This window comes from Mauremys mutica, chromosome 2, assembly GCF_020497125.1.
Source record: "Mauremys mutica isolate MM-2020 ecotype Southern chromosome 2, ASM2049712v1, whole genome shotgun sequence".
Taxonomy (NCBI): Eukaryota; Metazoa; Chordata; order Testudines; family Geoemydidae; genus Mauremys; species Mauremys mutica.
In genome coordinates, this window is record NC_059073.1 from 136653510 (window position 1) to 136668524 (window position 15015).

At 54.1% G+C, this 15015-nt stretch overlaps 1 protein-coding gene across 6 annotated transcripts in view; it reads right to left on the bottom strand.

Annotated features, from left to right (window-relative positions):
• HR (HR lysine demethylase and nuclear receptor corepressor) overlaps positions 1 to 15015 on the bottom strand; it is a 51460-nt gene that overhangs the window by 18149 nt on the left and 18296 nt on the right. For 5 of the 6 annotated variants that reach the window (XM_045008067.1, XM_045008069.1, XM_045008068.1 and 2 more), the window contains one exon: positions 2699 to 3730. In XM_045008067.1, coding sequence (XP_044864002.1) covers positions 2699 to 3730 — 1032 coding nt within the window. Of the gene's footprint in view, positions 1 to 2698; positions 3731 to 8240; positions 8479 to 15015 lie in introns of those variants that run through there. The other variant, XM_045008066.1, reaches the window with a different exon arrangement.

The window sequence follows — 15015 nt, forward strand, 5'->3', positions numbered from 1 at the left end:
CACCCGGGCTTGTGCTTAGAGCACTGGGCCGGGAATCAGGATATGCGGCTATGCCCCAGACTCCGTGTGAGCCTGGGCAAGTCTCACAAGTCAGGCATTGCAGACGCGCTTTGCTCCCACAACTTATTTTAGGTTCTTAAATGGGAGCGGCTGGGTTCTGAGCTCTTTAGGAAATCTGGCCCCTAGTCGCTCTGTGTCTCAGTTTCTCCACTGGTAAAATGGGGATAATACTCCTTCCTTTCTCCCTCCCTGTGTGTCTGGACTGTTTGGATTATAAATTCTCTAGGGCGGGCACTGTCTCTTACCACGTGTCTGTACACCACCCAGCACAACACGGGGGGGGGGTGCTACTGGAATATGAATAAATAATACTAACCCCCTGCTCAAGTTAAACCTTCACTGACTGAGGAAAGAACGAGCCAGGGCTTCAGGCTTTCCCTGGCACGTAAGCAGAGCTTTTCATTTCCCCAGTGCTTCGCCATCCTTGACTGACTAATCCTCGCAGCCCCCCAGCGAGACAGGTCAGTGACATCATTAACCCGGGACTCACCCGGCAGCGGAGGCGAGTCCGAACCCGGGAGCTGCCGTTCTTGGATGGCGTCCGTGTCCTATCCCAGTGCCAGACACAGCCTCTCACAACTGCCACAGCAGCACTGCAGGAGTAGCCTTGAGCGCCCCCACCTCTGCCCCCGTTAGCACGACTCAGACAAGCGCCATAAATTCACCCTGGGTCTGCATCAAGCCAGCAGGTTGAAGGGACGGGGCCTATCACCACTACACACTGTCCCGTCTCTCACTCCTGATCTACCGACAGCATCACTTCTTAGGGATCTCCCCTTGGGCTCCCCGCAGTCAGACTGGGAACCCTGGAGACCATGCGCACTCACTTCCTCAAAATGCTCGCATCTTGTCTGGGTCGCCTCTAGCACTCCGGCGTCGGAGGTTCTGTCTCCACTGCACACTAAGCCCAGGCTCTGATTCAAGCTTGAGCCCAAGCCCCCTTTTCATCCACACACAGATGAGTCTGACTTAGGGCAACAAGGACTCCGGACCAGGGTCCTAGGACCTGCTGGGGAGCAGGTCAGAGTCCTGCTGGGACTGGGGACCGAGGCCTGTCATTTTGCAGTGTGGATGCAGCTCAAGCCGCAGACCCAAATCAGAAGGTCTGTGTAGTGCAGTATGGATGCATTAGCGCGGCTGTGAGACCCGGATCCAGCGATTGGAAGTCCAGGTTTACAATGCACAGTGGATGCTCACGCATTGGAAACACCAAGTCCACAAACCTGGGTCCCACAGACCAGCGTGTGTGGTGTAGAGGGGTCAGCATCAAGACAAGTGTTCTGGGACAGCTGGTCCCAGCCTTTTCAAGCACCTGCACCCGGCTAAGGACCCAACCCCCCCCATACTAGAGAGGGGGGCCAAGAGCACCAGCCGGAAAAGCAGAAGCACTAGCACTGGGGTGTGGTGGGACATCACTGGTCTGCAGCCTCCAGCAACAGCATTTCCCCATAAATGAAAATTCAGCCAGGCCCAGCAGCTGGGCATGAGCCTGAATCACTCCCTCTAACGGGCACTTCTACCCACCATCTGTTCAGGGCCTGGCCTCGTCACAACTGGTGGGAGATCCAGTGACACCAGGAATACCCTGCAAACCAACAGCTGCATTCATATTGAAAAGTGACTGGCTGGCTGCTACTCTTGGGGAGACATCCCAGGCGATGGAGTTTAATCCTCTCTAGTCTTGTTCCTTGCTCAGCACAACATGCTGCTTGGCTGATCCTGGGTGCTAGAGTGGCTGGTTGAATTAAGCCCCTGGCTGCTCCCTATGCAGCTCCCCAGCGAGAGAGTCCAGAGCCAGTTGGGCTAGCACAGAGGAGACTATTCCTGATGGAGAACCCTGGTTCTGGGTCCTAGTTAATGGGGTATGTTGTCCATTTGATCCCAGACACGTATCCCTGGTTGCCTCCTACCTAATGGTGCCTGCAAGGACCTTCCTGATTCATCCTCTGAATACAAAAGCATCCAGGGTTCAGCTGCAGCGGAGGTCTAACGCCCACGCATAGGTCTGTCTCTTCCTCTGCCATGTCACCTGGCTCCACACTCCCCTTTCTGCATGTGCTTTTGCATGAATGGTTGGGCTCATTTCTAGCAAGAGATCAGTCCAATGGCAGGTCAAAGAGCAGGTCTGCAATTCACTCCTGAGCTTGGACATCCCTGCTGGGACCTTGTCCACTGCTGACCTCCAGCCCCAGGACATGAGACGTCTCCAATACCCCTCCCAAAGAGCATGCAATAGATTGTGGAACTGAGGGTGCTTAGTAGGATAGACTCGAGGTTAAGGAACTGGGCTGGGATTTAAAGGGCCAGGAACCAATTCCTGACTCTGCCACAGACTCTCTGAGGCACCTTGGGTGAGTCATAATCGCTCTGCACCTCAGTTTTCCCATCTGTGAAATGGGAATAACCATACTTTCCCTGCCTGTCTTGTCTAGTTAGACTGGAAGGTCTCTGGGGCAGGGACTATTTCTTGTTGCCAGATTTCAAAAAAGCTCAGCGCCCAACAGCATTGTTCTCCATGATGCTGCTGGCCACTACTGTGTGTTTGTACAGCACCTAGCACACTGCTCTCAGCTGGGGCCTCTCTCCCGGTGCCACTGTAACACAAAGAGCAATAGCTGTATAGACTCCAAGAACTTACCTTGCTACCTGAGCTGGAGCAGGTTTCAAAAGCAGACGGGGTCTTTGTTCTTGGATGGGGTGCCAGGTACACCGGCTGGCTCCATGCGCGTGGGTAAGGTGCCCGATGCCAATCTGGGTCAGTGTACTTGGCCTCTCCCAAGGCAGAGGGGCAGTCCTGGGGCTGGCCAGCCAGGGCTAGGCTGGCCAAGCTATTGCCATAGGCAGACTCAGCTGGAGTGCTTGCTGATCCAATGGAGGAAGCCAAGAAGGGGTTCCTCTCCGCCAGCTTGGCCTCCACCAGGAAGGGGCAGTGGGCGTTCAGGCGGTGGAAGGAAGGAGGATCGCCCGCGCTGTCCCCAGAGGGACTGGCGGAGTGGAGGGAGTCTTGCTCAGATAGCTGGTAAGGTTTGCCAGTGGCAGCCGGGCTTTGGTTTTCCAGCCCAGATAACGGCAGGGGGTAATTGTGGTAAGCGTGGTTGTACAGAGCCAGCTGCCTGGCCAGCATGGCCTCTGTCCACATAGGGCCAGGCCTGTCTTTATTCTGCTCCACCCAGCTGATATTTACCTCCCCATTCTTGGGCTCGGAGTGGAGCTGGAACTCGGGTGTCTCCTTCGGTTGCATCCTCCTGGGGAGCTGGTGCCTGGCCTCCATGCGCTTGGAGAAATCTGCTTCAACGGCAGGATGGTACGGAGAGTCCAGTGCTGTCTCCAGCCCCCCGAGGGTCTCTCGGCCCCATCTCAGACATGGAGAGAACTCCTTCGCCCTCTCAGCATGCTTCCACAAAGAGGCCTTCTCCCCGGGGCACAGCGCTGAGTCAGGCCCAGGCCCGCAGCTCAGGTCCACCCCATCCCGACAGCTCTTGGAAGGGATCCCCAGTGCCGCACTTCCGCTCCTGCGTACGGCTCCAACCACGGTCTCTAGCACCTGGGTTTCTTGGGCTCCTCCCTGAGGTCTCCTCCAGCTCGGCGCAGCCTCCCCGTTCTTGGCGTCACTTTCCATGGTTTGTTCCCCGGCATATGGTGCTGACTGTCCTCCCAGGTGCACTGTACCCTGTTGGCAAACAAAACTCAGCATGAGGATGGCAGGGAGTGGTGTTGGGCTAGGTTCGGGACTCGGCATGTGGCAGACACCGAAGGTTTCCACAGCTACTAATGACCTAGAAGAGGATGTGGGTTTGGGATAGGGGGCTGGCTTATATTCTAGATCCACTCAGGATCTGCAGGGAGCTTCTCCCCTCACCTGCGGGAGCACGTCACATTGCAGTTTTGATAACGGTCTCCCAAAACCACAGGCTTCACGCTCATTTCTTCCTCCTTTCATACCTTTGACAATGGCTCTGTGGCTATAAATCCCTCAGCTTTCTAGCAGGGATGGGTCTGATCCCGACCCCCAGATCCAACACCCCAAAAGCTTGGTGAAGTTCAGATCCAGAACCGAACTGTGCAACTCTGGCCCATGTCTGATTTCTAGTGGCTCCTCTGCTCAACCTCCCAACTTCCTCTCTGACCTGCCCTCTCCCAGGGACCCCTCATCTCCATGGGGGGGTGGGGAGGAAGGTCCATCTGTCCTCTTCCCTGTCCTGTGTAGGGAATGCATTTGAATTGCTGTGCTATGCCAGGGTGAAATGTTTTGTAACCTCCCCATGCAGAAACTGAAGCTCCCTTGACAGCAGATTGTATAACACGCCGGGCAGCTCTCCATGGAGACACACACACGCACACGGCCCCACCCTACCACCCCAGGGCATGTGTACACACCACCCTCTGCAGCACAAACACCACCCACACGGCACCAGGGAGTGTCCTCTGCACAGAGCACAAAGCGTCCCATGCACTGCCCACACCCCGAGAAGCAAGCAGTGCAGTCCCCTGTGGAGCTCATGACCTCGGGGACCATGCACCATCTCACCCAGATACCAGGTTCTTTACCACTGCCCTTTGAGAACAGTGGGATGTGGCCTTAAACTGTAGGACAGCAAACGGGGCTGAAAGGAGCTCTGCTGGGCTCCATGTGAATGGAGCACCATCCCCATCACTGACGGGTTCCCCATGGGAAGCAGGATGGGGAGCCATGAGCCACACAGGCAGGAATAAATAGCATGCACTTGTTCCCCCCTCCAGATCTCAGTGCACTTTACTTACACATGCAGCTAAACTAGAGCAACATTCAGAGATGGGGAAACCGAGGCAGAGAGAGTCAGTAGCTTGCACACCACAAATCAGTAGCAGAGTTGGGAGCATAACCCAGGACTCCTGAGTCACAGGACCCAGCTCCAATCAGCTCACACTCTCCTCCCTGAGCTGGGAACTGAACCCAGGAATCCTAAATCTCGCCGCCCTGCTCCAACAATGACACCACACCCCCTTACCCGAGTTGGAAAGAGACGCCAGCAGTCCTGATTCAAAGCATCCTGCTCCCACTACTAGACCCAGCTCCCTCCCTGAGCTGGGAATAAAGCCCATTTCTCCTGACTCACAGTTTCAAGTTCTAACCACAAGACCATGATGCCACCTCTGGGATTCAGCCCAGCAGCTAGGGAGGCAAGTGGGAGGACAAGGAAGGTTAGAGAGGACACAGAAGTCTCCCCACGACCCTCCTTAGCCCTTCCACCGGCCCTAGCAACAGGATGCATGGGGGGAAGAGGAGGTATTGTGTCGAGTTGCAGAGAGCCATACAAGCATTGCAGCATGAGCTGCTGATACATGTTGCAATACTAATGTAGCATTTATAGAGCACTCTGTAGCCATTATCTAATTAATCTTCCCTACACGCCTCCTAGAGAAGACAAACCTCTGCACTTCAATAGCATCTAAAAAGGCTTTACAAACATTCATTTACTGCACCCCTGTGAGGTCAGTATCATTACCTGGGGAATGGGGAAACTGAGGAAACAGAGTGATGTGATTTGGTAGAGCTGGGAACAGAACCCATAAATCCTGACTTGTAGCCCCCCCCCGCTCTAACCACTAGACAACACACACTCTCAACGGTGGGAACAGAACCCATAAATTCTGACTCGTAGCCCCCCTGCTCTAACCACTAGACAACACTCTCTCAAAGGTGGAAACAGAACCCAGGAGTCCTGGGTCCCAACCCCCTGCTCTTGCTGACCAACTTACAGCGCTTTACAATGCTTTAAGTCCGTTGTTGCATCTATTAACTGGTGATGCTCCATGAGAGATTGTCCCCGGAGTATAGGCAGAGAAAGAAGGACCAACTGAGGCCAGAAGACCCCCTCCTGGGCTCCCAGAGCTCAGCCCTACAGCATGAACTGCCAGAGAGCTGACATGCATGAATAACCCTAGTCCTGAGAGCATGAGGCGTCAGTCGGCTGGCCAGGAGCCATGGGGCTGGGGGGATTGGAGGAAAGGAGCTGGAGAAAGCATTTTGCTGAAGCAGGAAGTTGTACACACATGATTCACCCAGGCCCCCATTATCCCAGGCCAGCTCTTTGCGCACAGACGCAGCATTGATACCACTGGTTCACTTCTGTAGCATCTCTGGTCCCAAAGGACCCTGCTGGCACTGAGCAGCTCCACAGTGACTGGATCCACCCCCACTGGCACGGAGAGAGGCAGATTCCAACTCCCTGTGCCAGCGAGTCTGTATGCCCCACCCAGGTATTCACCCGAGGGCGAAGGCTGCTGGTGTTTCCCAGAGGTGGGTGGTTACACTAGGGAAGAGCAGCTCCAGAGTGTGCTGTGAGCGCCAGGGGGCCCTGCCGATAGAAACTCCCCAGGAGATGTACTTCACTGAGGGGCCCTGCCACACTCCCCCTCCCTCTCCAGAGCTACCTGTTCTGGGACTGCACTGGCTGCCAGTGGCACCCTCTGGCAGAGGAGGGGCTGCAGCACCTGGGCCTGCCACAACCCCACAGCCCCCAAGCTGCCTCGCTCCCCCAGGCTCAGTGTGGACACAGGTGAAGCTTCAGAAACCACGCGACCGAAGCCAGAGAAACAGAGGGGCAAATGTAACTCCATGTCTGCAGCAGCTAGTGAAATGCGGCCACCTCTAGGGCACGAGGCAGCAGTTGTTCAACTGCTCACATGGGCAAAAGGTGGTCCCCCAAGCTGGGGAACCGAGTGAGAGAGGCTGCACAGCAATACCCGCAGGTCCGCCTGTGTCTGTCCCTTCACTCACATTCAGTCTGGGCCATTCTGCCCTGGTGAGATTCCTGTCATGCCCTGCGATCACAAGGCAATCAAAGTTCTGTTCCAGTCGCTGTTGTCACACGGGGGGGCGGGGGGCCCGCCTCCGCCAGGGGAGGAAAGTACTGTATATCTCTGACCTGCTCGTCGTCTGCAGCAGGCGCTTACGCAGCTGGCGCCTAGCCGGCTTGGCACAGACCTGCAGCCTGTGCTCAACCGTCTCTGCACGGTGCCAGAGCCCGGGAGGCGATCGCACTGGCATAAGTGTGAGCCGGCCCCATTCAGCAGGGACAGCCCTTAGCATTGCCTCCTATTCTTGCCCTCCACAGAGCCCCCTTGTCCAATGGAGTTAAAAGGAGGTGGCAGGGGTGGGAGGGAGGACTCTCACATGAGCGTTTGGGGGCTCTTCTGGGGGAACGAGGCAGGGCAAAGCTGGGTTGGATCCCCTGTGCCATGGGTGGAATGGGTTTGGGGGAGAATGGGTTAGCGGGACCCCTGTGGCTGCCTAGACAGGAGCATACTGCAGCAACCCCAGGGTCTCAGCAGAAGCCAGAGTAAGGAGGGCAGCTCTCCGGATAGAGCTGTTGGGGGTGGGGGGGCTTGCAGAGCTGCCCAGAGTCTGTGAGTAGACCCCTGGCCTTCTCTTGCTTGCTCCACCCGGCACTGTCCCTGCCTGGCTCTTGGTTCAAAACACCCTGCTGTCCATCCTATCCTGCTTGCTGGGCTCTCCCTCAACCCCTGGTTCCATTACCATGGGGCTGAGGGTGTCTCTCTTTTCTCATTGCTTGCCCAGTGCATGGTGTTTACATTGGCTGTAATCCTGGAGGCTGAGCCGCCTGTTTATTGGCAGGACAAGTCTACACCAGGCAGGTGCCGAGCATCCTTCCCCCACACCTATAGGTAATAGGTAATAATTGGAGATATACCAATCTCCTAGAACTGGAAGGGACCTTGAAAGGTCATCAAGTCCAGCCCCCTGCCTTCACTAGCAGGACCAATTTTTGCCCCAGACCCCTAAGTGGCCTCCTCAAGGATTGAACTCACAACCCTGGGTTTAGCAGGCCAATGCTCAAACCACTGAGCTATGGAGTTTGGTCACCATGGCCCAGGCCAGCCTTAACTCTCGCTCTGCTCAAACTGCCCAATGTTGACAGCTGCAGGAGTGTCTTTGTATTGGGGGCACTTATCCCGTGGGAAATCCAGCCAGTTTATTACATAGAAATGCCCAGAGACCTGAGACAGCCTGCTGGGAGAGCAGATAGACCACCAAAGAGCCAGCAGATTGTAACAGTTTTCCTCAGGGCTGGATCTGAACCATCAGCCTAAAAGCAAAAGGCTCTTTAGCCCACCCCCAACCCACACAGTCCCACCACCATTTAAGTCGCAATGCTATTAACATCTCCAGTAATCACCTGTGGTGGTGCTGGGCTGATCCATTTAGGGAGCTCCATGCATGACCCCTTATTCAGTTTCCACCTCCATCATATCCCAGCTGGTGGTACGTGGCACTCCGTAACGAATAGGCTGCAGTTTCGAAGGATCAGGCAGCAGAGCTCAGAGGCTCCACAGTATGGACCTAAGCCAAGGACAGGGTCTTCAAGAGGCAAGACAGATTGAGAGACCCTAGATCCATTGACTAAAGGGATCTGGCTCTGGAATTTGAAGCAGGCAGAAAGCAACCCGAAGGGCTCCTTGGATGTTCTTCTCTGAATTCTGGAGCTGGATTTCTTGATCCATTGGTTTGGGAGTCTCTGTATTGTTCCTTCCAAAAGTCCTTTGATTAAGTCTCTCTCCAAGTGTGCTCTGCGGTGGTGAGCTATGGGGAAAGAGCTGTTACAGGGAAATCTACGAGAAGGCAGAGGAGAAAGAGAGAGGGGACTCCCTCATACCTAAGGGCCATCCAGCCTCAGATATCTTCTGGCAGAGACAGGAAAGGAGGAATTTGGGGAGCTCTGCTCCCCAAACTCCAGCCACCCACAGAGAAGAAGGGAGACTGCAGCCTCCGAAGGCTCTGTACCAGAAGAGAACTCCTCCAGTTACTCATCCGAAATAATGAGGGGACGCATGAGCAAATTACTCCGAGCTCCTCCCTGCCTCTGTGGGCTCCAGCCAAGGTAGCGTCTGCACTATGCGCGTCTGGCCTCTTTGCCAACCTGAGGCAGGTATGCCCAGTTATTCACTCTTCTCCGCTCCAAGAAAGCGCCTTTTGTTCCCAGCACCAGCCTCCCAGCTCAGTGTCAAGGTGTAGGCTCCTGACGAGAGAGTCAGGCTGGGCCAGATCTCAACCTTCCAGATGCCACACCCTGCCGTGGGCAAAGCGGAACCAAAGAGCCTAGCAATCAGCAATGTCGAGCTCCAGCAGCCCCAGAACTGGGGGAAAGGGCACCGTATGGCCCAGGAGCTATAGGGCCCCGAACGGAAGAGGGCAGGACTGGAATGCAGGTGTCACTGCAGGCTAGAACGGAGGGGCACTGGCAGAATGGGACGGGGAGGCCAGGACTAGAATGACTGGGGGAGTTGAAAGGTAGGATTAAAGGGCACTGGCAGATGGGATGGGCAAATAACAATGGGAACCGGGCGGGGGATGGGGAAGCTTTCACCGCACTTGTAAGACCCTCACTTTCATCAGCACAAAAATTCTTCCTTTTCAATGCTCATGCCCCCCCTCTCCCTCAATATATAGGAAACAGATAGGAGACTGGATCTTCTAATCACAACAGGATATATTTCTAAAACTCCCTTCCCTAGAAATCTGTTGGTGGGGATGGGTTAGAACTTGAGTTCATTACCCCACCCCCAGCTACTTCTCTGCCAGCTGAATTCAAATGCCCCAGAATTTGTCAATTTCTCTCACTCTTTTCCCACAGCAGCTTTTTGGAGCTGCCCGAGGTTCGAACTTCCAAGCACATTCACGCTGATCTGCTCCCGGATTCCCCAAATGGTTTGCAATCATTGTCCCTTTCAAGATCTTTTGGTTACTTTGCATGACCAAGAGACAGGCCCAACCCACAACGTTCATACAATCATGGGGCTGGAAGGGACCTCCAGAGACCAAGTAGCCCAGCCCCCTGTGCTGAGGCAGGACCAAGTAAACCCAGCCCATCCCTGACAGGTGTGTAACAACCTGTTCTTAGAAACCTCCAGCTCTGGATCTCAGCAGCATTCCTGCCACCCTATTCCTCCCTCCCTGCACAGTTTAGGGTGAGGGGAAATCCAGAATTTGGTGCTGTCCTATTATAAAGATAAAGCAAATTTACAAATGGCACACTTGGGTTTGGATTTGGGGGGTGGGGGCGGGGAAGGGGATATGGTGTGGAATTCAGGAGGAGCTCATTCTCCACTAATAAAGAATCTTCCCCTAATGGAAACTCCAGCAAATGGGGTGTGCCCACACATGCTGTGGTATATGCACCCCAATTCCAACCCCCCACCAATCTCTAGAAAGCTGGGCAAAACCTGGGATGATTTAACCACTATCCTGAAGAACTAGGGTGAAGTTAAACGGGACCTGGAAATGAACCCCCATGCTACATTTCATTTTGCAACCTCAAAACCCAACCAGTAGGGCTTTCAAACCCCCAGGCTACCCTTGGTTTTGCCTGATCTTTATCTGTATCCCACTAAACCAAGATCCTGCCCCTTGCTCCCATCCTTCCATGCAGTTCCTTTCCTGCAAAAAACAAAAAACAAAAAAAACCACACACACACACCTACCTACCTACCTATCTTTTAAGTTGGGTAGAGTGCCTCTTCCTTACAAGAAATGAGCTGGAGTTTGCAGAAACTTAGCATCTCACCAAACAATTGGGATGGAAAGAAAGCTTGTGATTTTAAAGGAGATTCTGGCAGCTTGGGATTTTTAATCAAGAGCATGAGGCAGTTATGAAGAGTGTCTTAGGGAAGCATTATCTCCCCCAGTGCCAAGGAGAGTGTGGTGAGGACTGACGGACGCGTGGGAGTAAAGAAGAGGAAACATTGTAGCCAGTCTAATGCATGAAATGTTTTCTTGGACATTTTTGCCCGGCGGGGGGGGTGGTGGTCCATACACACACACACACACAGTACACCCCATACACACCATGCATCCAGGCACACTCAAACGGACATGCCTCTATAAATACACAGCAAGAGCCTGTCTTTTTATGCTGTCTTTGTACAGTGCCTACCACAGTCCTGTAGGTGCTACCATGACACAAACAATAAATAACAACATATGCATACCTGCACACGCAGAGACATATATGTACACACAAACATGCATACATACTCACCCAGGCATACATATATACAAATACACATGTCCACTCACACAGAAAGAGATGGATGCAGGCAGAGACACGTGCACATAACATATACAAGCCCCATATTTCATAAACGCATATTTTCTCACTTTCTCTCAGACACACAGTTTATACACATAAGCACTGACATATACATGAACTTTGACAAATATTCATACAGGCACCATGAACATATGCTCATATTTGTGGCTAATTATAATAGGTAATAATGATAAATATCTTGTGTTTCTTTAGGCCCTTTCTCTCCACAGGAAGCCATAGTCCTTTGGTACTCTATACAGAGGGCGCCCAGGAAATGCAGCCACTTCTGGGTTGGAGGGCAGCAGCCACAGCATCTTCTCTAACCGCTGGGAATCTGGGACACCGGCTCAAACCCCAACGCTTAAGGAAAGTATCGTGGGGACTTGAATATCCAGGCCGAGCAGACAAGGCTGATCCACACACACGAAAGTGCCCGGAACTCAGTGTATTTGCAGGGAAATGATGTCGGACTTGCTGGGAGAGTTACTGTTAGCCTTATGTAGAGCGTAGGTGTTTCCTTACCCCCCCGCCCAAACACACACATACGTGTTATATAAACGCGACAGCCAAGCAGTTACACCTGCCACCCATCCACTCGCCCCACACAGCTCCCTTCCACCTCCTCTATGTGCAGTCACCTCTGGAGGTAATTGCAGCAGTGGGTGCTTGTCTTGAGGTGCAGGGGAGACCTTTGGCGGATGGCACTCTGGTGCGGGGGGGAGAGGGTGAGGGGAGGACATGGCCGTGGGCTGAGCGGCGTGATTAACATCAGGCCACTGGCTGCCTCCTTAAAGCTCAGCAGCTGCTGTGTGGTCTGGCCTTGTGTGTGAGGAGCAGCATTATTATTAACCCTTCCTGAATCTAGCCGGGCAGGGCTAGGTGCCAGAGCACTGGCAAGGCTCTGTGGGGAAGAAGAGGAAGAAGGTGGGTTCTGGGCCTAGCACGGGGCCATGGAGCATCTAAACCTGGTTACTATGAAAGGGGGAGAGAGCAAGAGGGGAACTAACTCCAGTTCCCATAGCAACCACCAGTGCCAGAGCCACCCCCTTAGCAACCTCCTCAAAACGGACACACGTTCCCTAGCAACGCACCCAAAGGACATAGGGGTCCACTAGCAATGTCCCAAATGAACATGCATCCCATAGCGACATACCCAACAGGAACACACACACACACACGCACACCCCCTACCAGCATGCCCAACAGCGGGGTACAGGCCCTCTAGTAATGCATGCATAAACCATGCCCCTTAAACAGGAGAACACACATCCCCTAGCTACAGCCTCAACACTTCATTATATCCTTGGGAAAGAGGAGACACAGGAGAGAGGAAAAAGACGTCATGGTATGAAATAACCTTCATAGCTCTTCACAGGTCCATGCATGTGTGTACACGTCCGTCAGATACCAGGGCAATGACTGGGATCTTTATATATACGTCAGACTGGACTTCCCCCTGTCCCTTGGCCGCATGCTACCCATTGAGACTGTAAATTCTCGGGGACAGAGATCCGTCTTCTTTTGTGGCCACAGAGCGTCCTAGAGCCTCACGAGTGCTAAGTACGTAAATAAATAATATGAGAGAGCTCGCGCAAGTGCCCAACATTTGCATGCAGGCCTATGGCACAGTGCTGCGTGCCCATATGATGGAAGCATATGTACCAAACTGTGCAAGTCTTCATCTGTGGGTCACCTTCTGTGGACATGTCAGGGTATATGTCCAGGTGTATCCATCCATGCATGTGGGCACCTGTTTGTGTCTGCGTGTCTGCGTCGGTGTCAGTGCGGGTGCCAGGAAGAGCATGCCCTGGCATGCATGTGTGGGTGGATGTTTGCTGGTTGGGTAGCGTGCATGCCCGGGGGCTATGTCGGAGACTGCTTGAAGTCGGGAACTCAACAAGTCCAATAAAAAGCCAAACAGAGACAGTCAGCGCCTGCATTTGGACTTGGGCCCATCGCAGCCTGGCTGCCCTACCTCCCAGCATGCTGAGCTGCCCCAGAACCTCCCTGGAGAAGGGTTAAACAAATACAGTGACTCAATCCCAACAGAAAAGGAAGGATAAAAAAAAAAGAAATCACCAGCCCCATGCCAAGAAAACAAAGACAAGACTCTGACGGTCATGGCCCCTCTGCCAAGACCTTTCATGACTGAGCAAAGCGTTGGAGCCAGATAATCTTTGATTCCTTCCCCCACCAACTTTCCTGCCACCCCACTCTCTCCCCCAAGCCTGTATTCACCAGATCATCAACAGCCCCCCACCAACCCACACACTCGGAGATGCTGGAGAGAACATTGCAGGAGGAGCTCCTGGTCTCTGACCACTCAACGATGTAGGGAAAGTGCAATCAGACTCTCAGGCACTTGAGCACACATTTGGTGAGGACAAGCCACAGCTCAACAACTATATGCAGGCAGGGCTGCCCTTTCAGCCCCATGGTGTGGCCCTTGTTGAGCTGCTCCAAGAATCATTCTTATGCACAGATGGAGCCCCAGCAAAAGGTAGGGCCGGAGACCAGGGAGAGGATCAGACATTGGCTTGAGGCATCAATGCTTCCTTCTTTGGCATGCAAGGTGGTGGGGGGAAGGCGCTCTCCCCAGGGCAGCTGCAGCCTGTTGGCAGTCACATAATTCCAGGAAGTTTGGTTCTCCCAGAAAGGTGGGGTAAGGGTGGGGTTGGTACAGGGCTCAGAACAGCCAGGGCCAATTCCCAGGGCTCTGCTGGGTTTGCAGCTGTGACAAAACCTGGAGGGGAGGGGAAAATTAGGTCTAGATAGCCGTAAAATGATTACCCTGGTGAAGCCAGAAGAGCATCAGGAGCCTGGTTAATAAATCGAGTTTATTACGGTAGTGCCTAACAACCAGCCAAGAATGGGGCCCCACTGTGCCAGGCACTGTGCAAACACAGACCAGCAGACAGTCTCTGCCCTGAAGAGCTTACAAACCAACGGACAGGACGGGACACAGGGTGGGGGAAGGACACACATGCAGAGCAAACAATGTGATGGCAGCAAATGGCCACAATTCCAGGGGATGGTGGGAGTGAGTTAGGAGGAGATCAGCTACATGGAAAGGGAAGGGAAGGGTAGGGAAGGGGGGACAGGGGAGGGGAGGGGAGAAGGGGGGATGGGGAGCAAATGTGGAGTGAGGCCGAAACGGAGAGGGTTGGTGCAAACCGCCTGTATGCACAAAGCTGAAACTGCAGCAAGTTCTCTGAATGTCCAGAGGTCCCAGCCTGGCTGTTCCTGCTCTGCTCCTAGCAGCTGGAGCCTTTGGTTGGCTCCTCTCTGCAGTTTTCTCACCAAGAAACATGGCTGAGGTGGAAGCGGCCCCTTTGGGTCCTAGATTCCCCACTCACTCACTGGGGTCTGTCTCGGCATAATGGGGCCAAGGGCCCGGGGTAAGCAGAGAAAAGCCAACCCACTACTCTGAGCCAATCAGTGGCAACTACTTCTGAAAGACAGATAGTCCAGCCCCAGCTCTGTCCCTTCCACCTCCTGCACCTAACGCGGATTCGGCAGCAGCTCTGCGGGTGATCTGCCAGTCCCGCGCCTTCGGTATACCCGCCGCCGAATTACCGTCGAAGCCGCGGGACCAGCGGACCTCCTGCAGAAACGCTGCCCTCACGACGACCGGCAGGCCGCCCCCGGCATGCACTTGCTGCGCTGGTGCCGCCCCTGCTTCCACCGGTCCAAAGATGACTCCACCCCCAAGCTGGAGGAGCTGATTCAGAACAACTCTGGATCTGATCAGGAACTAAAGAGCTGGGCCCTGCCTGGGCGGGGATTTGTGGTGAACAGCCTTGCCCTAGGCCTGAGTTCTGCCAGGCCGCTGGCGGTTACTGAATATCAGGGAGCCAGCGGGAAG